The sequence below is a fragment of the Colossoma macropomum genome, unplaced genomic scaffold, assembly GCF_904425465.1.
Source record: "Colossoma macropomum unplaced genomic scaffold, Colossoma_macropomum, whole genome shotgun sequence".
NCBI lineage: Eukaryota > Metazoa > Chordata > Actinopteri > Characiformes > Serrasalmidae > Colossoma > Colossoma macropomum.
In genome coordinates this window covers 18,476,089-18,504,084 of record NW_023494804.1, presented here as the reverse complement: position 1 = coordinate 18,504,084, position 27,996 = coordinate 18,476,089, and the positions used below count along the sequence as shown (strand labels likewise).

At 39.7% G+C, this 27,996-nt stretch overlaps 1 protein-coding gene across 1 annotated transcript in view; it reads left to right on the top strand.

The window, feature by feature from the left end:
* Positions 1-27,996, top strand: part of unc13bb (unc-13 homolog Bb (C. elegans)) — a 150,286-nt gene that overhangs the window by 49,413 nt on the left and 72,877 nt on the right. The window contains exons 4-8 of the mRNA XM_036594423.1: positions 5,441-5,558; positions 6,744-6,867; positions 11,175-11,248; positions 13,309-13,366; positions 17,908-18,121. Of these exons, the coding sequence (XP_036450316.1) occupies positions 5,441-5,558; positions 6,744-6,867; positions 11,175-11,248; positions 13,309-13,366; positions 17,908-18,121 (588 nt within the window). The remainder of the gene's footprint in view (positions 1-5,440; positions 5,559-6,743; positions 6,868-11,174; positions 11,249-13,308; positions 13,367-17,907; positions 18,122-27,996) is intronic.

The window sequence follows — 27,996 nt, the reverse complement described above, 5'->3', positions numbered from 1 at the left end:
TCCAACAGTGTACCTTAAATAAGTAGCGGGTCTATTTTTATGTTTTAAAACAGAACAATAAAATAAAAAGCTGGAGACAAGACTTGTGTAGAGTTAACATTTAATTATTACAGATACTAAGAGATGTACCTTTGAGGGTACCATCCCAATGATGAGGGGTACCACCTTAGTGACAGTTTTGTACCTTTGTTTCTGAGAGTTTGTCTAATATAACAACTCTGTTTTATGGTGTAATTACAAAAAATATTCAAGCATCTTCCAGACTTTTTGCCTATAAGCAGCCATCCACACTCTGTATAACAGAGCCTTAAACTAAACCTCAATTCACCGTGCTATAATAAAACTATACCAAAGTAAAAAAGGTGATAAAAATCAAAAATTGTGTCTTTGTCATATTGCCAAATATCCATCATACTTCAAGACATTTTATCAGTACACGATATCACAGTGTTTGATTTTTATGAGATTTGCTAAGTTTGGGGGTCCAACCTATTCCACTATGTGATGGCGTATGGAAGGCCTACTTGATTAACATGAGCTGTGAATCAGCTCCAAAACTGACATAACTGATTTACTGCCTTTTATGAGCCAAAATTGTCTTCTCATTTGATGTTGTTTGTTTTTATAGCTGCACTTAAGATGCAGTTGGATAATAGTTTGAAAGTCCCATTAGCAAAGTTCACAGTCATATACGCTGCTGTCTGGATTGCTGGAAGTGATTTCTGAAATAGGAGGTCGTAATATTGTTACTCCACGTAAAACTTCTCTTTCCTTCTTCATGTATGTGTACGTTTTATTGATTTTCTAAGTGAAAATAAGTGAACACATTATCTACAGAGAACATTTTAATCCACAATTACTGTTTATTTGCTGAATTTAACATACTGGGGTCAATTAAAATGCGCAGAAATTGGCAGAAAGCAGTATTTAAGTGTGTTCTCTGTGAGGGATGTGTTAACTTATTTTCACAAAATCAACAGAACATGACGTTTGCTTTTGCTTACGGCTGTGTCTCTTTCCTTTTCTGAAGCCGGGCTGAATTCATTCTCCAGTCTTTGGTAGATGTTATCTTAAAGGGTTTTAGGTGCAGCCTGTAAAACAATAACCTGGTCTTGGGAACCGGAAATGTACTTAAGGCCAGTTTAATGACTGCGTGCATTCTCTTCTAGTTTGACTCCGGAAGAGCCAGATGTCCGCCTGAACAGGAGTCCTTATAGTGTGTCTTTGCTCTCAGAGAAGCATTACAGATAATAAGATAATGTACAAGATGCCGTCCCCTGAGGGAACAGCGCAGGCTACCAGAGGGAATTAGAAAGCAGCCACAGACAATACATTGCCTCCTACTTGTTAGAAGTTCCTAGAGGGAATTGGTGGAAGTGGGTCTTTTTAAGCAGAGGTGGCTTAATGTAATGAATTTTGATTGATTGATTGATTTTATTAAACCTTTTCATAGTTTTAAAATAACAGCACTTTAAAGGGTTATGCCATAATATAAAGACATAAAGGCTTATTTCTATTGTATTCCATTTCTATTGAGTCTGTTGTGTAGTGGATCAAAGCACAAACCTTTTTGAAGGAATTTGCTTGTATGTTGGCTTTTCCCAGGACCAAGACCAGTCCCGCTGTTTGATTCATGATAGTTTCAAAGCTTATGTAAGTTTAAAGGGGAATTCCACCAATGCTCGTCTGCATAATTCAGTGGTTGAGATGTAAGCAGTCATTACAGAATCAGAGTGATTTGGTGTGAAATGGTTGATTGTAGAGACTCTGATTTCTTTACAGCGGTGGTGATAGGAACCAGGGGTCACCATGACATGAACACAAATATAGCCATTTGATTTACCACCCAAAACCACCAGTAAACCTACATGTGTCTTCTGAGTTTTATATGGGATGTTGATGATGGTAAAATAGTGGTAAATGTGAAAAAAGAAGTTTTATCTTTTGCCTTTTGTCTAATAAAATTATCGTAGAACAATCTTAGGCATCAGGCAGGGTATTATTTTATGCAATAAGTTTCTGTAGAACTGAGAATTTCTCTCCAACTCACTCTGAATGACTTTGTTTCTCAATGGTTTATTTATGCAGAAATTAAAAAAACAGTGGAATTCCCCTTCAAGATGGGAAATGTTAACTTGTAACGAGACCACTTGGAATGCATAAATGCATCGGTGCATCAATCTGAAATTGGAATGTTAGTATCATTTATAGGGGTGTACACATATCAGTCTACAGCAGTTAAGCTCCACTCATTCAGGCTGAGTAAGTTATAAGAAGTGTTTCATGTGAGGTGTGTGAATGAGACACAATCCAGGCAATCAGAACAAAGCTCATTTTACATCTACATTTTACAAGGCACAGTGTCTGAAATAACCTGTTTAATTCAAAGGGTTAAAGAGAGGTTAGAAAATTGTCATGTTAGCATATATTATGGTAGGAAATCTCTTTTGGACTAATTATACCTTGTAACACGATCTTATTTGACAAACCTGCAGTGCTCAGATACGTATTAGTTATGAAATCTTGCGTCATGACGTTTTAGGCTACAACCCGTCTCCATAGCAACCAATTAACTTGTAATTACTCTGTCCCTCTGTTGCTGCTGCTGAGTGTGTTTTTTTTAGGAAATAAAAGGAAGAAATAAATAAATAAACACAGTAAACATGCACGTTCTTCATCATGCTGTCCTCCGGCTGGGAGTCGTCTGGTCCTCGTTGCACTTAGCAGACAATTGAGGGAATAAATGAATAATGAATGGATTTCAGAACGCTGCTCTCATGGCGCTTTTGCGAGAGCGCTGGTTAGAGATGGAGAGATAGAGGGATGAAAGAAGTGTTTGCAGCCAGTAGAAATGCATGGAGCCAACGTCATTTCAGCAAACACCCATTTCATAATGTCCATCAGTTCAGCAGAGGAAAAACATTAATGTAACAAAGGTTAATTCCAAATTTCTATCCATCCGATCACCTGGAAATGTTCACACAAAGGGGAATTCAACCCATTTCTCAAAATTTCTGCATAATTAAATGCTTACGAGAGGCTTGATGTAGGGTTGGGCGATATCCCCTTATATAATATTTAAAATGAACTGCTCAGATCATCTCCAGATATTACTGTGGTATACAGTATTACGGTTGGGGGGGGGTGGTGGTGGTAGTGGTGGTGGTTTTAATACCATCAACATTTTAAGTACAGAGGTTTACCTTATTACTTTTATGCCACCCAACCCTAGTGTAAGGTGAAATGCTCCATTCTAGAGAAACCAGTGCTGTATTTAATGTATTCATGGGTTGTGTCAGTATTTAGGTTTGTCAGTTAACAATTAATCACTGACTTACAGCAAAAGAATCTGCCAAAATTTGCATCCCTCATCAAAGTTAAAACACTGGACAGTGGAATCTTCCTGGGATTTCCAATACGTTGTGATTTTTAAAGGTAGATACAGTTTCTCTTCATGCTGAAACCTGTTGGAAGTGGTGTGTGTTTGATCCCTGTTGTTTCTCTGCATGATGCACCTGATATTAATAAAGCTGGAGACCAAAGAGCTGGAGGATGTGTTAATGAGCTCGGCTCTTTCATACTGAACTGCTCCTGTCTTCTTTTGTCTGGTCTCATCGTGTCGTATGAAGTGGCATCTTACAGACAGCATGTGTGGAGATCAGACGCTGTGGGTGAGGAAAGAGAAATGAAGTGTGTTTATACACTGTGGGTGTTCGTATGAGCGCAGGCACTGCACTGAATGTGCCTTGATTTGACCACAGTATGCACCCACAATGCGCCTCACGTTAAATCTGTTTAGTAAGGCTACACAGAGGACCCCACACTGCGCATAGCCCTGTCCACTAGCCACTCGCTCATGAGGCACAGAGTTTAAAAGGCATGGTGAGATGATAAGCTTGAGACAAAACAAATAATGGAAGTTCGTGGTGAACAGAGAACTGCATTAATAAGTTAACATTCATTCTACAGAGGAGAGAGTGTGTGAAATGATAGCACGGACTGCGAGCACATGTTGCCGCCGCATTTTGACGTATTTTGCACCATATTTTGTGCTGAAGTTTAACACGTCCTCTAATGCACATGTGTCAGGATCCAGTCCTTGCAGGCCAAAACACTGCATACTTCCGCACTCTGCCTCATTAAACACACCTGATTCAGCTCGTCGTCTAATTAGCAAGGCTTTCATGAACTGAATTCAGAGCGCTAGATGAGGCTAAACGCTAATCTCTGCAGCTCTTTGGCCTGCAAGGTCCCCAGTTTGACATGCCTGATCTAATGCTTCAGATATGGAAAATGCCATTCATGCCTTCGTGACATGTAGATTGGATTACTGTAATGCGCTATATTTTAGAATTAATGAAGCATCTCTTGCTCATCTACAACTAGTTAGCAGCCAGAATATAAAGTGGTATGAAGAAAAGAGAGCACATTACTCCGGTTTTAGCATCTTTAAACTGGCTCCCAGTGCATTACAATGTCCAATATAAAATGGCATTGATGGTTTTTAAGGCCTTAAATGGTCAGGCACCATTTGCAAATGTTGTGTACATGCTTTGTATGCATGTGCCTTCCAGATCTTTAAGGTCTGCTTCCCAATTACTTTGAACTGTTCTATGGTCTCGTCTCAAAGAAAAAGGGGATTGTGCTTTTGCTGTCGCTTCCAAGACTTTGGAATGGTCTCCTAAATGACATTTGGCGTGTTCCATCTGTAGATGTTTTTAAAACCAAGCTTGAAACACACTTTTATCGATTAGCATTCAAAATGTTGAACTGTAGATTGAGGACTGTACACTGTTGTGTTAGTGTACATTGGTGGTGATCAGAGGTGGAAATCCTTTTTGTGTTTTATTGTAAAGCACTTTGGTTTTAAGTGTGCGCTATAAATAAAATTTACTTACTTACTCTACAGAGCAAATTTTAATACACAATTTCAATGCTTTGTTTAACATAAAATAAAAAATGTGCCATACGTTTTGCACAGGCCATGTTTTATGTTATATTATTTTTCCTAATTTGTTACATTAAGCAAAGAAATGGCAAGTAATTGTGTATTAAAACGTGCAGACATGTGTAGAGGAGTGTTAACTTATTTTCACTAAGAAAATCAATAAAACATAATTTGCCTAGGGGTACACAGACTCTTGCATATGACCTTATAAAGCAGCAAGAGGTGCAGTATCAGCTGCTTGTGTTCTGGGATTCCGTGCAGCGGTACATCCTGTAAAAACATCTTTACATAATTTAGAATAATGCCCTCAAGTGTGTGTGTGTGTGTGTGTGTTTTTTTTATCTCAGTCTACAAGTAAACATTATGTACATGAATACTATGATTAGTTTGGATATCTGTATAGTTGAATAACCGCACACATCTCCCTAAAAAAATGACTTTTCAGAATAAAACTAAAAATGAAGCACCTCTGCTCTTTGTGTGATCCCGCAGTGAGATCAGTCGGCTGGACCTGGGCCTGATTGTGGAGGTATGGAACAAAGGCTTGATCTGGGACACCATGTTGGGAACGGCTTGGATTCCTCTCAAAAGCATCCGGCAGTCAGAGGAGGTGAGGTCATCATACAAAAACACCCATAATTAATTGATACATGAAGAACATATACACTGACCGCCCACTTCATCCACCTCCTTGTATCTGCACTCCTTGTCCATTTTATCAGCTCCACTGATCATATAGGAGCGCTTTATATTTCTGCAGTTACAGACTGTAGTCCATCTGTTTCTCTGCATACTTTGTTAACCCCCTTTCACCCTGTTCTTCAGTGGTCAGGACCCCCACAGCACCGCCACAGAGCAGATGTTATTTGGGTGGTGGATCGTTGTCAGCATTGCAGTGATGGTGGTGTGTTAGTGTGTGTTGCTCTTGTAAGAGTGGATCAGACACAGTAGTGCTGCAGGAGGTTTTAAACTGTAGATGTAAAGTCAGAGACAATAGCTCAGTCATCCTCTAGTCCTTCATCAGTGGTCACAGGACGCTGCCCACAGGACGCTGTTGACTGGATATTTTTGTTTGGTGGACTATTCTCAGTCCAGCAGTGACACTGAGGTGTTTAAAAACTCCAGCAGCACTGCTGTGTCTGATCCACTCACACCAGTGCAACACACACTAACACACCACCACCACCACGTCAGTGTCACACAGAGTTTTAGTCCACAGGCAGAGCCTTATTTTAGCCACGCCCCTGCATTTTAGAGCAGGAAGTCAGACTGCATCCCTGTCCCTCATGGCCACATGGTGAGCAGTTAGATCCCATTGTTTTGAAGTAAATGTGTCCCAAAGTCTGAAAATCAGTGTGGAATGTTAAGAATTTTTATCAAGTCACTTAAAAGTCTGAAATTTGTTTTGAACTCTGACTTTGAACCAGTTTGGTTGAATGATCCATATACAAAAGGTGGCAAATGAGAGACTCTCAGAAAAGAGTGAACAGCGCATCATCAAGACAACACTGTTTCAAACCACTGTTTCGAAACCTTGATTATTCCAAATTTTTGATACTGTGTCTACTGGCAGTTTAGTGTCGACACCCTCTTTGTTTATGCTGGACAGCCTTTAAAATGACCACCCCCCACTTCCATTTCACCATGGGTTTGTTTTTCTTTGGTTGATCAGTGTGGAAGGGCTTTAAGTCAAGGTGCTGTTGGTTTACTAGTCATAGTCACATGTGATGGCCCAGGTCTTTCTTACAGTTGAATGTTGTCTTGATAACTAATTATTCCCAATTACCTTTATCAGGAAGGTCCAGGAGAATGGACATTTCTGGACTCTGAGGTTTTGATGAAAGCAGATGAAATATATGGCACCAAAAACCCCACACCTCATCGAGTCCTGCTGGACACACGCTTCGAGCTGCCCTTTGGTGAGATGCCTGGTTTATATTTTTATTCTATATTAAGGATATGTTATTGTTATCCTGCTAAATGACACCATGGTAGTCTTTTCTGTGTACATGATAGATATGGTTATTAATTTATTGCGTTAATGCATTATTGACTCTTTAACTTTGACCCTACTAATATATGTCTTAGCAGACGTCAGCTGTAAATGGCCAGCATGGCAGAAACTGCCAGCCTCTTTTCCACTAGGAGTTCTGGTTACTGATCAGCCTGAGATAATGGCACTTACGGTTCAAATGATATTGAACTGTATTAGTTTGGGTTTGTGGGCAGCTGCTCATGTTGCTGTTGCTGTTCCATCTGTGTCCTTTATCCAGTGTTTCCCATTGATTCACTTAAATGTCATTAAGGTTGAGTGAGTCTCAGAGAAAGCACTGCCATCTTAAAGGAGCTTCACCCAAAAATGCTAACATGGCATCAAAAGAACGAATGCCTGTGACCGTCTATTGATAGGTAGCATTTAGGATGAAGTAACCCAGGGCCGTCAAACTCTAAATTTTAAATAAAATAAAAGCACAGCTGGCCCACAGATCTGTTCAGATTTTTTAATTTGACCCTTTTAGTGGCCATATTAAAAAATCTCAACAGATCTATGGGCCAGCTGTGCTTTTATTTTATTTTTACATAACATTTTGCCAACTGGCCATTATTTATGTAAAATATGCCAAAACTACAATGGCCAAAAATAGGCACCGAATACTGAAAGACAATTCAAAATTATTTTAAATAAAAACAATTGTTTTATATAAAAACAATAGATTACATTAGCTGCAGATAACTCTTAAACCTCTTTAAATGTCCCCAGTGTACAGTAGGTTGGGGAGGGGGTGGGAGCACATATTACATTGCAGTGATTGCTGGGAACTGTAGTGCAGCTCATGGTGAAATGGGCTAATATTAATAGAAAATTAAAATAATTTCCCGGGCCGAATAGGATTGTTCATCCAAATATAGCATCCAAATGGGTTCTTTTATTATTGTAAGCGTGACATCATAACAATAGACGAACCCTATTGGGTGCTACATAGAACCATTTTTAAAAAGTTCTAAATAGAACCATTTACAGCACATTCTCCATCAGTCTGAAAAACAAATACATGATACAAAGAACCTTTAATCATGGAAAGAGTTGTTTGAGTGTTCATGGTTCTATATAGGACCATTTTATTCACTAAAGAACCCTTGAAGAACTTTTTTAAGAGTGTATAAAAACAAAATTCCTATCATTAATGGTTACAAAAGATTAAATCCTCTTAATATCTAGGCCTGAACGATTTGTGCGAAATATGTAATTGCAGTTTTTCTGACCGATATTGTGACTGTAGTTTAAGTTTTGATTATCAAATCAAATCAAATCAAATCACGTTTGTTGCCACATCACTTTTACACAGCTGCGAAGGTGAGTGCAAATCTTAGGTGCGAATCCCCCTTTGTAGTACTTACATTTACTGTATAGCTATATATATATACATGAACATTATATATATATATATATATTTGTAGTTGTGTTGGGTGTTTGGTTGCTTCTGATTAGTCAAACTCATCTATAGGCGGTTCACAGGCTTCATGTTATTGTGTTTAAGTTTCCCCACTTAAAACGATACTAATTGTTTTAAGTGGGGAAAACAATTAGTATTGTTTTAATACTATAACTGAAATTGCGATTTTAACATGAAACAATTAATCCTTCAGCCCTGTTTAGATCTGTACCCAGTCACAGTATATTACAATGCTGATGATAAAGGATAAAAAAAATAACATGAATGATAATATTAATTTAGAAAAAAGAAACTGACAAAACTGTTTTTCTGATAGCTTTACAGTAGTGGGATTTGAATGGCAGCTCTCAGATCAGTCGTCTGTAATGTATTGTTGTCTTTTCGTTTGATATTGGATATAATAAATGCGCTGTTTGATAGATAGTTAAAGGCATATGTGCTGCTGGTGATGGAGGGTCAAGCTTCGCTAAAGCAGCATGTCTTTGGTCTGCTAAACCAGGCTGTGCCTGCGATTGATCCCATTCATACAGCTGCCTGTTTCATCTGAGCTCTTTGAAGCTGCTGTTTTTTAATGCTCAGCTGTCTTCAATGTCCAATGTACCTTCAAAGCCTGGTCATGTGACATGAGAACAAATGTGTCTGATGCTCCTCCGAGTCCCTGTTCTCTGTTACTTAGTTACATATAGTGGGCCTATTATTGAATGTTTAAACAAGATAGAATAGTGTTTGCCATTGTGGTCAGGACTGGTTGTATTCATAATTGTGTTGTGGCAGTGGCTGAATATGACTTTTACTCTTGTTGCAGGTCATATTGAGGCCAGAATTTTGTTCATACTTTTGTTAATAGTTAACTTTGGGGGTAAACAATATATTAAAAATATAATATGGTACTTCAAGACATTTCTTGATACATAATAAACATGACATTTTGTTCCTCTGAGGTTTCATAAGTTGGAACAGAACAAAGAACCATTTAACTAATAAAAAAAAAAATGGGTGAATCATTTCACACAGTGCACAGAACTACATCCAATTAATTATGAATTCCACAGCTTTTTCATAATTTCTGCATAATTCAGTGGTTGAGATGTAAATAGTTATTCGGGGTGGTTTGGTGTGAAATTGTTGATTGTAGAGATTTCTTTTCAGTGGTGGTGATAAGAACCAGGGGTTGCCATGTCTACAACACAAATATAGCTGTTTTATTCACTGTCCACAACCACCAGTTAACCAACAAATGTTTTACATGTAACATCGATAATAGTAAACAAAAAAAATCAACATTTTCTTTGCCTAACAACCTGTTACATGCACATCTACGCCATGAAGTAATTTAAAAATAGGTGTTTTAGGCCAAAACTTTATTGCAAAACTGTCATAAAATAGTGTCTCATGCGTGAGACGATGGATTTCATGTAATCATTTTTTGTGAGGGAGCTTTTAGAGGCACTAAACTCTCCAGACGTCTGGTTCCTATCACCACCACTGTGAACAGTTCTTGCTAAGGTTCTCTACAACAGAGCATTTCACATAAAACCTCTCTAAATTACTTACATCTTAACCATTTAATATAGCAGCAATTTTGAAAAATATATGGAAATTCTCTTTAAACAAGACTAATTATGCTCTCTTTGTAATGAAACATGCAGTTGTCGGTGTTCCTTAAGTACTGCGATATCCACAATGTCCTCAGAAAAGTGTATTGTGATGTGGTGTGATGTAATTTATCAGGACAACAATATTGTTATATTGCCACTGCCAAACTATAGCATATTGTCAGAAACCACACAAGCAAGTCTATTAGAGATTACTAAATAGCGCCACACAGTTTGAGGCAAGTTTGCATGCTGTTTGCTGGATGCTAATTATCAGGTCCTGATTGATATGAACATGTTGGTGCTTAAACTAATATTCATTTCAAAGGGCTAAAATTATGTTAATAAAATCTAAAAATGGAAGATTTTATATTTTAATTTTAATGTTTTTTATGTAAAAGTGCTTTACTGATTGCAGTGATTGTCACAATGGTTACACTTCTAAAACCTCAAATAAACAGCAGAAGCTCACAGTCTTAAATAGTGTAAAGATTGTAACAGTGGGGGTGGACCTACCTGGAATTTGTGTTTTTGGTTTTTTTAACTTTTATTTTATTTCTTTTAATCAGTTTTCTTAAACGTTTGTGTGTTCTTGTTGTTTTAACCATGTTTTTTTAAGTTCTGCATTTAGATGTGCTGGTTAGGCATGTATTCTTGCATGTACAGTCGTATGTAAACAAACACCCCCAGTCAAATGATTTACTTTATTGATTTTTTTATTTGATTTTTTTTTTTAAATAAGCTAACATGTCTAACACATGGAATTATGGCATTTTCTGCCAATTTTAGTGCACAGTGTCTAATTTGGCAAAAATATAAAAAGTGCTATAACCTCTGCACACGGTTGTAGTTAAACTGGGTCACCCAGTGTCTAAGATTTTGCCCAGCTGATATTATTGGCCAACCAATATATCTGTCAGCCTCTACTGGCTTAAGTGTCGTAACTCCAGTGCAAAAAAGAAGCCGACACCAAATATGACTGTACAACCACATTTGGAAAAAGAGGATTGGCTAAAAAATTGGCTAAAAAAATAGATTTTTCTGTGAACTTTAAGGTTTGAGGTTTGTATTTGAGGTTTGTATTCTGAGTAGCTCATTACAAACAGTGTTCAGACATTTAGAATTCATAGTCTTTGCACTGTACTTCACCTTACACCATTTCTCCCTCTCTGACAGAAATCCCAGAGGACGAGGCTCGGTACTGGTCCGGCAAACTCGAGCGTATTAACACTCTGGGGTTACATGATGAGGTAAGGCACTCGGCATAACCTACCTGCATCACATTAAAGGGCCCATATCCTACATTTTTATTGTGTTTTATTTTTTACCCCTGAGGTTCACTTAGAACATTTGTTTGGATTTATAAACAGTCATCAGTTGCTTTTTTACATGACCATTTTTAACCTCAATCTTTTAGAATCAAACAAGTTGTTTTTGTTACTGTGCCTTTAAGATATATGTATATGACCTCTGTTCTGATTGACAGTCAGAGCTGAAACACTCCCTAAAATGCTAATATGAATGAGCAGGGTTAAACTGCTGGGGGCTAAAGAGGTGGATGTATGTAAAAGAGCTGGTTCATGTGACATTGCAGAACCAATGCACGGGCAGTTTTTGCAGCTTAGTGTCTATATATGGACTGTATGTACTGAATGGTCTGTTTTGAAATTTTGATAATGTTTACATATTACTTCAGCTTCCTTTTTTTCCAAAAAAGTGAAGGAAATATTCCTATTGAAAAGTTTCTCATATATAATATCCCTGTTGTTGGAAGAAAACTTCATATCTACAAAATGGTAACTTTACCGGAGAAGGAAAAAACCTGCTTTACTTGTAATGTAAGTAAATGGAACCAGATTTATTTCCAAGTCCTTTAGGGATGTTTCTTTAGGTCCATTCATAATGAAATTTACACACAATGTAAAGGGTAACAGGCATTTTCAAATTATACCAAAAACTGAAAAATGGAGATACAAGGTTTTCTTCAAACAATAGCGATATGCTTGTGTATGTCTTGGTGTAAGATTTCTGCTGATGCAATATCAGGTTTTCAAATGACACAGTGGAGCTTTCAGTCATGAATCTTAGTTTTGATTTTTTCTCCAACTATGGGTTGTTACAGTTGTGTGCAAAAGTTTGGGTGCCACTAGACAAATTGCATGCTTAGTTGATGTTTTTAAGTAAAAAGAACACACCTCTGCACACTTTAATGCACAGTTACTGTTTATTTGCTGAATTTAATTTATAAAATGTGGCCTGTGCAACAGTTATGTCATTTAATGGTTTTAGTTTCATTTTTCACCATATAATAAACTCAGCAAATAAATAGAAATTATGCACTAAAATTTGCAGAAAAGTGTGTTCCCTGTAGAGAATATGGTGCATATGGGATTGTTAGTTGTTAACCTATTTTCACCTAGGAACTTAACAAAACCTAACCTGATCAGAGGCACTTAAACTTTTGCAAACAACAGTACTAAGAGGCACATATAAGGAATTGATTTAGTTCTGGTGGAACTGTTCAAATGATGGAAAAACTTAGAATGTTAGTAATTTTTGTTGTTTTATATACATAGTAGCTTATACAGTGTGGATTTAATGATTAACAACTGTTCAGCAAAAAGGTTTTATTCACTATTTCAAGAATTCTGTGTAGGATGCAATTCACTTACAAATAGTGTACTGTAATCATTTATTTACATTCATTTCTTTTAGACGTATCCAAGCTTCTAAGATTTGATCTCCTTTTTTGGAAACATGATGAATTCTGGGTGTTAATTTGATCAAAACTTTTATTTACAGCTTCTTAGCGTCTTACTTATCATTTGAAGCACATGAAGTGATATTAGAATCATTATGTACACTGGCCTGGAACCCAATTTGTTTATTATTGAAAATTTTGATTCCAAACTTTTGATCAGCAATTCCAAAATATTGAACCGTAGTGTATGTAAGATCAATCTGCCCTAATAATAATTGGCTCCTGAATGTGTTATGACAGAGAAACTGGAGGTGGGTTAAATGAAAAAAAAAATTGTAATTACTTCTCACTTATTCTCTCTAAATACTTCTCTGAGAATATCCTAATGTCAGTGCATAAAGAATGTTGGCATGTTTCATTACAAAAAGCATAAATAAGCCTGTTAATTTGATCAGAGCAAATTTTGATGTCTGCATGTCAAAATACAGTGATACATTTTGTGTATCGTGCAAATGTCTGTAGGTATTTTTATATAACTTTTTTACCCATATCGCCCACCCCTAAGAGACACTCATTCTGTTTCGTTCACATCTGTCTGCCTTGTGTCAGTATCCGCTGCCGGACGATGGAGGGAGACACCCGCTGCCCTTTGCCGCCTCTCAGTGCTGTGAGTACTTCTTCCATTTTCACACTAGATGGTGCCATGCCGTTACATCTGTATGCACCTCACTGCCAGTGTGCACGCTTTCTAGACTTTTCTGCAGCTTTGATTAACATTTATCAGCTGTACACATTTTACTGAGAGGTGATATATTTGTATGGCAGTGCTGCGGAAACTGGAAGTAGATTTTTGGTAAAATAAGTCATTTTTGCCCCTCCCTCCTTTCATATCTCTGATGTTTGATTTACCAGGCAACTATTTTGGATGGGCCAACTCACAGAGTATGTAATTATTTTGCCATTTTATGGTACAGATGACCCTGTTTTTTACCCTAACCCAGGACGACCCCAGTACTGTACAGTTTAGTGTTCTCCCTGCACTCTTTATTCTGTTGGTTGAAGCTGGGAAAGCATTAGACAGTGCAGTGCCATGCTGGAATAATGCACCTTTACCCTAATGGCTGTTTTTTTCCCCTTGAATTCTCCTTCATCATACCCAGCTTATGTGCACATTCCCTGGCTAATAAATTCTTCCCTGGCCATGGGATATTCATGCACACAGAGTGTAGCAAACAAACACATACAGATTTAAACAAATTCACATTCATATTCCAATAATGTAATTCATTTATTTGAATTACAAAGCTCCTTTGTGGTCTTGTAGAAACACTAAGGGCCTGATATACTAAGCCTTTTGTAGGGCAAATCAATGATGAAAAAGTACTGTGCAGAAGTCAGAGACCACCATTTATTTAATCATTTATTTCCAGTCAAAATAACCATAAAGTCCAAGTTGATCATTTTCAAGAGATTAGATATAAGATAATCCACTTGCTTAAGAAAGGGAAAGTCAGTGTGAAAAAACAAGAGCCTCCAAAACTGGATTTGAAAAAAAAAAATGTTGAAAGTTATTAGTAAAAGAGAAAATGGGATTCCTTACAACCACCTGCAAGACCTGGTAAACACCAAAACTGCCCCCCCATCAGATAAAAAGCTCTCAAAAAAATCTTTGAGAGAGAGGAGAAAATCAAGCTGCTTCAGATCTGAAAACATCCACAGGTGTTTCTGTCCCTCCTTCCACTGTGAGAAGACAACTCAGCGCTATGAGTCTGAAAGGATGTGTAACTGTCAAGAAGCCTCACTGAGAAAATGAGACAGACACATCAAACAAAGAAGCTGAATAATGGACTGACCACCCTAGAGTCCAGACCTCAACACCACTGAATGTGTTTGGGATTTTTTGAATGATGAGGAAAAAATGGAACCAACTTATAAGACTGAACTTTGGAGGTGTGGAAAAAAATTATATTTAGTTGTTAAGGCTTCTGTGTAGGTTTCTGTTAAATATACACTCACCAAGCATTTTATTAGGAACACCTCCTTGTTTCTACACTCATTGTCCATTTTATCAGCTCCACTTACCATATAGGAGCACTTTGTAGTTCTACAATTACAGACTGTAGTCCATCTGTTTCTCTGCATACTTTATTAGCCCTCTTTCACCCAGTTCTTCAATCTTCAGAACCCCCACAGGACCACCACAGAGCAGGTATTTTTTGATGTGTTAGTGGCATGTTAGTGTGTGTTGTGCTGGTCTGAGTGAATCAGACACAGCAGTACTGCTGGACAGTTTATAAAAACTCCAGCAGCACAACACACACTAACACACCACCACCATGTCAGTGTCAGTGCAGTGCTGAGAATGATCCACCACCCAAATAATAACTAAAATTAAATAAATGAAGGGCAGTCTCTGACTTTTTCCCACTACAGTGTAACAGCCCGTGTGCATGGAAAACCACAAAATAAGCTGTTCTCTGTCATGCATATGCAAAGCATGGCAGATTGTGCATTTACTAAAGAAAAGGCCAGTTTTGCATGGATTTTTCTCGCCATTTAAATTCAGGTAGCGGCATTAACAAACATGACTTCTTTTAACGATGACAGCAAAGACACAGTGGTTAAATGGAGGCACAAGCTCCTTAAAAAATATTTACCCACAGAATAACACAGAATTATCAGGATCTGATAAATGTGAAGACGCAGCACAAAATACGCAGTGATTTGGCAACAATATGCGCTCGCAGGGCATGTTACACACACACTCCTGGGTCGCGGGGGTGCTGGAGCCTATCCCAGCAATCATTGGGCGGAAGGTAGGAAACACCCTGGACTGGTCGCCAGTCCATCACAGGGCAGATACACAGACATATACAATCACACACACATTCACACCTACGGGCATCTCCAATCGGCCTGACTGCATGTCTTTGGACTGGGAGAACATGCAAACTCTACACAGAAAGGACGCTGGTTGTCCGGCTGGGGAATCGAACCCAGGCCCTTCTTGCTTAATATTGTTAAGAAATAATCACTAAACTTTTAGTTTCTGTTTAGTCCCCAGCCTGTCGACTGCTTCATTATTTCTCTATGCCTTTTAAACCTTGTGTCTCGTGAGCAGTTTGCAAAGTCTGCATGATATTAGTAAATCGAACGGTAATCTCAGACGCATTGTGAGCACATATTGCGGTCATACCAACACACATTCTGCGCTGCTCTTTTGCATTTTCTGCTCACTTTATGGTGTAAGAAACAGGACAACTAGACAGCGAGAGACAGTTTATTTCCTCTATCATGAAATCGGGGTCTAGACATCAAGCCAGGTCTTATCAAACTCAGCCATGCCCCTCAGCCAGACCGAGCACACCAAGGCCATTCAAAAGTCCGGAGGTCAACTAAACCTTGAAGACGTTTTAGTTTAGATGTGGGAATACTGTTCAACCTTCTTTAGCCCTCAAGTAATATTCTAAAATATTAAGTTTTTTTTTTCCATTTTGTGTATTAACACACAGTTAGCATATTTTCTTAGCACCATGCACCACAAACATTACTATCAGTAGATTCACGTTCCATAAAATTTGTCACGTGTCAGATTAAAAACCAGCTTGCATGAGTATTTTGGCTATGTGAAGCTCCCTAAGCCCCTTTTGAGTTACCGTGTCAGTTTACATTGCTGGCTATGCATTGTTTTTTACTTGTGTCAATTGTGTCTGTGTTCATCATTTATTTGTATATCACATCATTTAGTTGTATGTTTTATTTTGCTAAATGTTGTCAGACGCTTGTTTTTGCCATGTCTGTTCATGTTTGCTGTAATTGTGAATCTTATGTGGTGCTTTATTTTGCTGTAACATGGTCAATTCCTGCGACAGGTGGTCTAAAATTTAATCATTAAAGGAATACCCCAGCACTGTTCAACTGTAGTATATGGTAGATTACCACATACAGTTATTCTAACACATTTCCATTTGTAAAACAACAGAAAACCTCTTGACTCACAACACTTCTATAATACAAGACAGTGGGCAAGAGGTTTCTCTTCTTTTATTCACTAAATTAAAACTAGTTTAAAAATACTGTCTGCAGTGATCAACCACATTGCACAGATATGGCAGGTAGAGATTAGGTTTGAAAAATGCTGGAATATTGCTTTAAATACAAACTGAATATCAAGAAACTGCGTCATTGTGAAACAACATTGGACCTTTACACAATAAGCATAATTTTTTTTTTTTTTAGTTTTAGACCTTACAGTTGAGAAGTTCAGTCAAAGGTACGGGTAGATTTCAAATATATGGTACTCGTTTTTTTTTTGGTTTTTTTTTATGGACAAAATGAAAATTTTGATCAGCACTACCATCTGTTGTTAAACATGTTTACAATGGCAGTGCTGCAGTAGTCTCTAGAGGGAGGTTTAAAGCCAGAAAATCCCTTCTGGTGATGTATTTTGAAGGTGAGAGTAACCTTTAAAGAAACCTCAATTCCGTTGAGGTGAATTTCTGAAGGTGGTCAGGTTTAAAATGTGTTTTTTCATTAACTGGAGAATGCAGAAGCAAGGCAGAGAGCTAACATTACTGCTTGGGAGCCTTTTATGATATGCAGTCTAGGTTTCCCAAGAAAAATTCCCCCTGTTGGGACAATAAAGTTAATCACATCGAATCAAGCTGAATATCATATTGCAAACTGTCTTCAAGTCGTCATTACAAAGGCGGATTACTCAGAGCCCATCAGATGAAGAAGATAACTAGCTAAAAGCTAAAGTTAGCAGGGTCACTACCTGGCAATTTAAATATTTTAGTTTGGCTTTTTTTTTCTAACTGAAACAGTTAAAACCTTGTTTCTAGCATCCATTTTGTGCTGAATAAAGATAGTTTCACAGTTTTCCTTGTGATTTTGTTCAACAAACCGAAGTAAGAGTTGCTAGGGTGTATTTGTTAGCCTGTAGCTCGGTGGCTAGGATTGGTTGACACCACAAGAATTTCTAAAGGTTGTTTGATGCACTTGCGTAGTATATACATTTTGTCAAATATATGAGGCTGAGGGTTATAATAATACAGAATACTGCGTAACAAGACAAATAATATGTTAAGCTCTAGTTTTAGGCCAGAATGTCTCCTATTATTATCTTATTTTAGTGTAGTTTTGTTTGATTTAACCTAGTGTACAAAAACCTGTTTTTGTCTGATTGCTTTATCTCTAACCCTACAGCGCTGGATGATCTGGACAGTGCGGTGGACGATCGGGACAGTGACTACAGGAGTGAGACGAGCAATAGTCTTCCCCCACGCTATCACACCACAGCCCAGCCCAACTCCTCCCTACATCAGTACCCCATGGGACCACGTTTCCAGAAACACATTGACTCCTGCACGGATTCCGTGCATAGTTTTGAACTGGACTATAGAGACCATCATGCCAGCAGGTATTGTCCGTTGTTGTCCCAAAACAACATGTGTTTGTTTCTCATGGCACATGCGTTTTTTTACAAGCGATGGCAGTGGTCTCAGAATGCCCCTATGCAAAGCCAGAATAGAGGGGGCTTGTTTTTGAAATGTGGAATCACCAGCAGCACTGGAACTAGAGGCATTTGTATTATTGTCTGGTGCAGTCTTTAGAAAACAGCTTTACTTAGCCAAAAGTCCTTTTGTTGTCCATGAGATTCTCCCTTTGGCATTTCGCTGTCTAGTTTGGTTTGAAGCTATTTATCCACTCAAAGCCTCAGTACAAGTGGGCCGTAGAGAAATAGGGCAATTCCGGTTTAATTGTTGTTAGAGATATGTTGCAAATGTCCCATATTGCCGTGCTATCCACATTGGTGTCCACTGTGGAAGTATGTTGTTCAAAGAGCCATTTGAAGGGAATTGTTTATTCCTCCTTTAATTTAATTCAAACATTTAACAGAAACTCTGATATTCCAATAGACTACATACACTCACTCAGTTAATCACATTTCTTACATCTCTTGTGAATTGTGTGTTGGTTTAGACAATTCTACTGAGCTATACCCTAATGGTTGTCTGCTGCGTTTTGTGGAGGAATGGTGGATAAAGACGCAAAAGAGGAATTAGGTCTTTGAAATTGTGTTTATACTGTATAGTGTAATATATATTTTTGTGGAACGGACATGGCCTAGATTTGAAGGTGCACATACTTAGTGTTATTACAGTTATTATTTTTTGTTAATAAATTCTCTGCAAATGTATCTTATGCCTTTATATTCCAAAGTGTCCAATTGAAAATTCCTTCTTGTTTTTTGTCTGTCTTTTATTATATTTTGTGTTGAATTATTTTTTTCTCTTTCTCTTTCCTTTTTTAATTCCCCACTCATCCTTTAATCAATCTTTTATTTTTATTAGAACTCTAAATCAAAGAGGAAGGGTAAAAATTATTCCTGTAGATTCAGGTATGGGAGTGGAAGAGTGGGAGGCAAAATACAAAATCTGGGGTAAGAGTTCACTAGACGAATTCCTTGATAAAGAAGACGGGTACTGGGATGAAGAGGAAGGTGGACAAAATGACAAAGTCCTCCACATGGACAAGCCTGCGCATGACTCCACAGACAGTCAGCTGCCACTGAAAACAAAAAGCAAGGCCTCATTGAATGCTGCCTACCCCGAGGGCTATGACACAATTGACCGAAGACGCAGGAAAAAGATCAGAGATCCAGGAGGTCTTGTGAACGCTAGAGCAGAACACACTGGAGATGACTCTTTTCCTCCTGATCTTGCTCTCCTCCGTCAGAAAAGAGGAGAGCTTGTGATGCGTCAAGTGGCAGAAATGGAAGAAGAGGATGAAAAGATGATGCCGTGCCTGAGGCCGTACAAAAATGGCTTACTCTACAAGACTAGAATGTGGGCCAAAAACAAGCTGGAAAACACATTAGAGAACTACGAAGCATATCAAGAGGAAGAAGAGGCGAGACTTAGGGCAAGCTTTGGCCTTGATTCTGAGGGCTCGGATGAGATGCAGAATTCAGTGGGTTCTGAGGAGGAGTTAGAGGAAATTGTCTCTTTAGCTGAGGCATTCCGTTCTGAGGATGGTCGGGGTTATGACCACTGCAGGTATGCGTCGCCCTATGGTGGCTATAGTGACAAACTTCAGGGTTATCGTGATAAGAAGCCTGCAAAGGGTAAAATTGGGGGATGGGCCCCAGAGACCATGCTGTCCCCTGTGGAAGAACCCAGTGATGAGTATGTTGACCCCATGGATGAGCTTCAGTGTCTGGTTGAAACTGTGTCAGAATACCTAGCTGAAAAAGAGGAGGAGATCAGCAGATACGGTTCTCTGCCTAAATCTAGCAAATCAAGGCTGTCATCCCAGGGTAGTGCAAGAACAGAATCTACTGGAGATGAGCAAGGCATCACTTCCAAGGAGGTGAAAGGAGAAAATGAGCCTAAAGAAAGAATTTCAGTGGAACCAGGAACTTCAGGAGTGAAGAATGCCATGAGCTCATTGTTTAGCTCCCTCACTGATAAAGTTAGCTCAGGTTCAAAACAAACAAAATCGAATTCTGTTGAGCAGTCAGAAACATCAGCCAATGTTACAGGAAGCTCTGGTTTGTCAAAGCTGTTCTCTTTTATGCCAGTCAACAAGTCTCCAAGTCCAACGCCAGTAGCTGTGGTATCCCCCACGCAAGAAGCTGATAGGAAGTTTCCAATGCCTTTTCAACCAGCAGATGCCAAGTCACAGGAGAAAAATCAGCATGCCCATACCAGGAGTCTCACTCAGACCCAAAATAATAGTGGAATTACAATTCAAAAGATATCTGAAAGCCAACCACCCCCTTCTATAAACTCAGTGATGGGAAAAGCGAACCCTCTGAAGGGTGTTAATGACAAGAGCAAAAGTTTTTCTGAAGATGGGTATTTTTATCTCAACAAGCTAGATGGAAGTCATAAGCAGCAATTGGACCATCCTAAAACTGTGGGAGGTAGTTTAAGGGAAGGGAAATCAGGAAGTGCATATCAGACTAACTCTGGAAAATCTCATTTTGTAGAAACACATAGCAAAAGTGAACATACTGAAACCACATCACAAAAATCTGCAGATCAAGGATTTTTCAGTCCTTTTAAGAAATCTTTTGGTTCACTGATCTCACCTGTACCTCCTATGCCTCCTCAACATCAGACACAAACAGTGTTTCCTGTTTTCAGATCAGAAGAGGATATAAAAAAAGAAAATCCTGTGGATACCTCATTACTTGGGGGCAAAATCAAACTTCCTTTCCTTTCATCAGACAATGTATCTGCCCAGCAGCCCTCTAAAGCAGAAGGAGGAATGTTATCTGGACTGTTAAAATTTGCCTCAGGTGATGATAGTAATGTATCCAAAAACACACCACAAAATCCCATAAAGCCAGGTCAAACATCTGCTGCTAACAATAATTCTGCGTGCAAAGTTTCATCAATCCCTGACAGTGCCAAGTCTCCACCACAGAATGTTGCTAGTCTTTGTGAAACAGAGCCTAAAGGGAACATGGAGACAGGCTGGTTTTCCAATCTTTTTAAGACTGCACCAAATGAAAATGTGCAGGCTGCTGCTCCACAGGTCCAGAGGCCAGGGAACCAGAGTTCTCAACAACCAGTTGGGTCAAATCAGAAAATGACAAGAGGTGAACAACAAAAGAAGACTGTTAACCAGCAAATACAAAACACACAACAAAGTCCAGGTCCAGCTGGAGCCTGTACTGCAGAAAGCCATACTTCTCAGCCAGAACCTCAAGGTTTCTTTTCTAGTTTGTTTAAATCCACTTCCTCTGAGAATACATCGGGTTCTAGAGCAGGTCCTAATCAAATGCAACAAGGTTTGCGCTCTGGTGTCATGAAGTTTGCCTCTACCAGTGATGTGTCAGTGGGGGCCCAACCTAGTCAGATGCACTCAAAGAATAATCCAAGTCAAACATCAAATTCACAGCAGACCTATCTGCAACATCAGCCACATCAACAAAGTGCATCCAACCCATCTCAATCAGGAGGACTCTTCTCAGGGATTTTAAGGTTTTCTTCTGCCGAAAATGTGTCTGTAGCATCAGCAACAAATATACCACCTCAACAAAGAGACTCCACACACAGTCATCTCTCTCAACATCCTGCAGCATCTCAGCAAGCATCTCCTCAAAAAGTCCCTCCTCAGCAAGGAGGTATTTTGTCTGGCCTTTTTAAATTAGCTTCCAGTGACAATATCCCAAGTACTCAAGCTGACGTAACTCAGCAGCAACATGTACCGGTTACTGCTCAACCTTCCCATCAACCTCCCAAGCAAAATATACAGCAACAGAATAACACTGACAAGGAACAACATACAGGCATAGTAGAAGGATCTAGACAAACTCAAAATGCACCTCAACAAGCAACATCTCAACAAGGTGGCCTTCTCTCTGGGCTTTTCAAATTTGCTTCTTCAGATAATGTGTCTGCCTCTCAGTCTGCATTGACTCAGCAAGCAGATGCGTCCACCAGTCATATGAATGAATGTCACCCAAAGTCAAGACAAAGCCAAAGTTCTGCTCTAGAAAGTGTAACAACTAACCCTGAACAAAATCCTCCTATAACACAAAATAACCAATCAGGAATATTGTCTGGACTTTTTAGCAAATTAAGAACTTCATCTGAAGAAGTAGCACAGAGCAGCTCTATTCCTCTTGACCAGAAACAACCACAGCAGAGTTCACAAAAAGAAGGTCCTTTTCAAAATGTTCCATCATGTAGGCAGCTACCTCTGCTAACACCTCCTTGTCAGGCTACAACGAGAGACCAAAAGCCCACTGGTCAGCAAGGTTTCATATCTGGTCTTTTCAGTCGGACCTCAATGGAAGTGCCTTTATCTAAACCAGGGGAACAACCCATGCAATGTACAGATCCGAGGGCAAGTTCTAGAAACTCCCCAGGCTTCATCTCAAGCCTTTTCAAAAATAGTGCAAATGAAACCATGTCACAGGGCAGCTTAGAAATGGATAAAGAAACAAAGGAAAGTGGGGCTTTTGATCACCTCATGTCTAGACACAAGGGAGCTACTGTAAATGTGCCTGTCTACAGTGATAATAGTTTGGACCTGAGGACATCTGCAAGCTATGCAAGGTCGCAACAAAATCACTCAGCTTATACTTCAAACAGCACTGGTCATTTGCCTCAGATCTGTAACTCTTCTAACTCAAGCAATACAAGAAACATATCATACAGCACTGAAAATATTTACTCCTCTTTTGGTGCCACAGGTCAAGGAGCGCTGTCCCAACAATATTTACGGCAAAGTTACGCCTCCTTACATAGTGTGCCAGGACAGTATGGATATCAAAATGACTCTTTATTGTATACTAAATATGGACTTAGTCCTACGTATGAACATTCTTGGATGCAAGATTCTATTCTGTGGCAACAATTGAATGACCAGTCATTGGGCTACTATCCAGAGGAATATGGGCATCTACCAGGTGGAGAGCAATTGCAAGAATTTTCTCAGTCCCTGAGCAATATAAATGGGTATGAAAATCAGCAGTATTGTCCCACACAGCCTTGGATGGCATTGCCCGCTGACAGGGGACAGAGCTATCAGCAGCAAGAATACCATAAGGATATAGTCAACAACTCGGTTGTGCAGAAAATGTGGAGCAGCCATAACAGTTTGGATATAGTCAATAACCCTGGGTACTGCATTGAAGAAGGAGGTGCTCTAAATCTGAGCAAAAAAGGGAGCGTAAAATTTGGCAGGTGGAACTCATTCAATGGAGAGAGTTGCTATAGTTTGAATAGTGTAGCATATCATGAAGGATATTATGAGGAGAATCCACCAAATTTGTCTTACTCTGCTAATGGAGAATATATGTATAATGGCACATCAAATGTATACAGACAGCCTGTGAGCAATGAAAGCTATCCTGATTTGCCTGGCTACCCTAATGGCTGGAATTATTGTTCTACAACTAATGTAGATACGGAGGATTATGGGTATCTTGAGGAGTCTGAGTGGTACCAACAATGGCTCTCACTTCTAGAGCAAGGTATGTGGTGGCCAGCGGATGATGGAGATTTTGGCTACTTTGTCTACACTGATCATGAGTATATTTATGCACTGCTCACAGATGGGTCTGGTCAATATGTTTATGCATGTGCGCCAGAAGAGGAGATATGGGGAAATGGACAGATGTCTGACAACTATCCTAGTGCCTGGCTCCATAATGAAATGGTTATGGTATGTGGTTTCAAAATTCCTCTATACAATGATGATGAACTACTCTGGGTTTCAGGAAAAGATCAGAGTGTGGCTCAGCTTTTAAGTGCACCCCTTGATCTGTCTTCTGCATATAGGAAAGGTAACGAAATAATGAATCTGAACTTGGAACGTTTTTCTCAGATGTTTGAAAGCTCCATTCTTGCTCAAAAACAGCAGGTTACGGATTTTTCATCATATAGATTAAATAAGGTCAAAGTGGATACAAGACAGCAACTCCAGAACAGTACGGCCTACCAGGATCCTTTTCTGGAAGCTGTTGATCTCACAGTTAATGGAACTAATTGCAGTCGTTCAAAACTGACTAGCAAAGGGATGAAAGAACTCCTTTCTCAAAAAGTCTCTATTTCCTTTTGCCCAACTCCAACAACAGAGTCCTCAGTTGCAGACGTTTACAATTGTTACCAGCCTCGTCAGAGACGTCGTTCATCCACTGGGATACAAGTAAGACATATAGATGACACTTCAGAGGAAGAATGGCGAAAGAGAGTTCAGCCTGGAGTGGAACAGCCAAATCGATCCATCAAGAAGATATCATCTTTCCTGTCTTCTATTGTAGGAAAAGGTCCAGATTCAGAAACCAACAAAAACACAACTGTCTCAAGGACTTCCACAGCTACCAGAGATTTCACACGTGCTGGTGTTATTCAAGGGAAATCTGAGAAATCACTTTTCTCTGAAGTGCACAATGACCAGCAGACCAAAGGCATTTTTTCAACAGGTCTTGAGACTCTAAAATCAAAAATTATTAAAGATGATGCTTCTCCTGCTATATCCCCATCACAGAGTGCAAAACAGCAGACATCAAAATCTATTCCAGTATCTTCTAGAATCTTACCCAAAACTCCTACAGGGATTTCAGCATTCTCTGTAAATGGTCAGGGTGCAACTCAGAAGCCTAAACTGGCTAGACAAGCCACGATGTCTCAACAATCTGTTTTACCTTTTACATCACCAACTGCTGAGGGCTCTACAAACTCAGCAAGTCATATTACAAAACCGACTTATTCTCGAGATGAACAAAGTGGTGAAAAACCTTCTGAACAACCTCAAGGAGGCTTTCTAAGCTTTTTCAAAAATGCAGTTGGGATGGAAGAGCCAAAACAAGACAATGTGAAATCCTTTCAAACTACAGTAAAGCAACCACAGAAAAATGAATCTGCTTCAGGTGAAGTGAAAGGATTGAATGCAAATAAAGAGAGCACAGGAGTGTCCAGTCTTTTTGGGACAATAGGAGACTTTTTTAATGTGGAAAGCCCATCCTCTCAACTGCCACCTCAGTCACAGCAGTCCTCTTCACAACATCAACCTTCTACCATTAATTTGAGAAATGATGCTAAAACAGACACAGCGCATGCTCATCAAATGACAAAGTCTGAGAGGATTCAGAAACAATGGGCAACAAGTGAAATACGTCCTGGTGGTCATTCAGGTATGCCTGATATATCACAGACACCTCGGGGGCATTTAGCAAGTAAAAGCGCATCCCAGATATTTTCCCCTAGTGCTAGTGATGGAATCATTTCAGGGAGATCACAAACCATGCCACCAACTGGGCAAACAAAACCAGAAGCTTCCAACAAACCAACAAGTGCATTGTTTGGCTTCTCCATTGGGGATATAATTTCAAAGTCCACAGGCACCAAAGAGGAAGCTCCAGGAAAAGGGCTACTGTCTATGTTCAGTGGTTCTAGTGCACCACCTCAAACTGCATCTGCTTCCCATTGTCAAATGGAGGGTGAATCAGCAAAAGACACATCAGGCAAAACCACTACACCTTTATTTGATGATGCCAGCACACAACAGAATACACAGCCAAATGCATCCTTGAAACAAACTCCTGGAGCTGCTCCTCCAAAAGAGACAACAGGAATAGGTTTGCTTTCTATGTTCAGTGGCCCCAACACTCAACCATCTAGCACATCCCAGATGGAATCAACTTCTGGGCCCCCTCCTCCTAAAGAGACACCAGGCATAAATTTACTGTCTATGTTTAGTAGTCCTAGTGCACAACAGACTTCAACACAAACCACTCAGCCATCACCTCAAGGAGCTCCACCCCGACAAGATCATCCTGGTAAAGGGTTGCTTTCAATGTTTGGCAGTACAGAACCAGCTTCACAGCAGACAGGCTCTATTTTTGCTGGAATATTAGGTGGCTCTTCCACCTCCAGTGAGAGTCCCACTAAAGGATTGTTTTCTATGTTTGGGGGATCTAGCCCACAGCCCCCAGCCAGTGCACAACAAAGAACTGGGCCATTGTCAGGTGCGCAGAATCTGGGGACAGCACCACCCAAAGAGCCACAGGGGAAAGGCATCCTCTCCATGTTTGGTGGTCCTAGTCCTCAGATGACTTCACCACAACCTAATTCTGCCAGTGCAAGTAAACTTCAGGAACCAGCTCCTCAAAAAGAACCACCTGCAAAAGGTCTGCTGTCATTATTTAGTGGTCCTAGTCCACAACAAAATACGCCCCAGACAACATCAATTCTTGGTGGAATCCTGTCAGGCTCTAGTAGTAATGATGGATCAGCAAAAGGGCTACTCTCTATGTTTGGTGGACAGAGCTCCGAACCAAATGCACAGACTTCTGCTCAACCTAAAGTACTGATTGACACCCCACAAAACGCACAGGCTAGGGCAACCCCTGAATCAACTGCCCCCAAAAATGAACCATCTAAAGAGCCATCAATCAAAGATGTGACCTCAATGCCTGCAGTTCCTATCTCACAGCAGCATATACAACAGGAAGACTCTACTAATTGTACCTCATCAGATAGTAAAGAGCCTGACGTGTCTCCACCTAAAGGCACCTCAAATCAACAGCAAGATCCATCTCAACCCCCTCCTGTTCTCAGTGGAATACTTTCTGGGACATCTGTTGCAAATGAAACTCAAGGTAAAGGATCACTGTCAGTGCTCATTAGACCTAGTCCTCAGCCCAGTGAAACCCAACCTGTGCAGTCTTCCACTGCAGTTTCCTCAACTGCTCCAAAAGAAGTTGTTGACACTGAATCAACCACTCTAGAGGGATCAGCTTCTGGGGTCACCATCCAGGGAGCTGTTCCACCAAAAGAAGAAGCAACATCGAGTTTACCATCGTTGTTCAGTGGCTCAGGTTCTCAAAGTGCAGCTTCTCAGGCTGGAACTCTACTTGGTGGAATTCTCTCTGGTGCCACAGGACCAAAAGATGGTCCTGGCAAGGGTCTATTTTCCATGTTCTCAGACCAAAGTGAACAATCAAGTTCAGGTGCAGGGGCTTCAGCTTCTAAAGAACTACCAGGGAAAAGTTTGTTTTCCATGTTTGGTGGATCAAGTCCACAACAACCCACACCACCAACTTCTTCATTATTGGGGGGTATTTTACCTGGTGGCACAACTGCTAAAGATGCTCCTGGAAGAGGTCTGCTTTCCATGTTTGGTGGTGCTAGTCCCACACCCACACCTGGTTCGACAGGGACAACATCTAAACCACCTGAAACTGAGGGGCTTTTCAGTCTGTCCTCATTATTTTCCAGAGGAGATGCCACAGAAGATAATAAATCCAAGACTGGAGGATTTGGCCTCCTGAACATGTCATTTATGGATGAAAAGAAACCTGAAGTATCAAAATCTCAGGATGTGAATACTGGCCATCCTGCTGCTGGAGCTGACCATAAAGTAGCTCCATCAACTGATTCTGTTCCAGTTGATATTACTGAAAAAATGGAGGGTAAAGAAGAACCAGTGACAATGCAAGCATCAGTGGACACACTAACATACCCTGAGACCACCCCTCATCCTGAGTGCTCAGGACCCACTGAAACTGAGAAAGTAACTGTTGATGGAAAAGTTATTGCAGTAAGCCAAGACATAAGTAAGCCTCTTACATCCAGAGAAGTAGTTACTGATGCTCAGTCATGCTCAGAGCAATGTAAAAAACAGGAACAACCACAAGATATGAAATCCAATGAGACTCAATCTCAGGCTAAACAAGATAATGTGACTGCTACACAACCCATAACAGCTGAAAGCAGGCAAATACCCACTGAAGCAGAAAAGTCTGTATTAGACTCATCAGCTGAAGTGGTC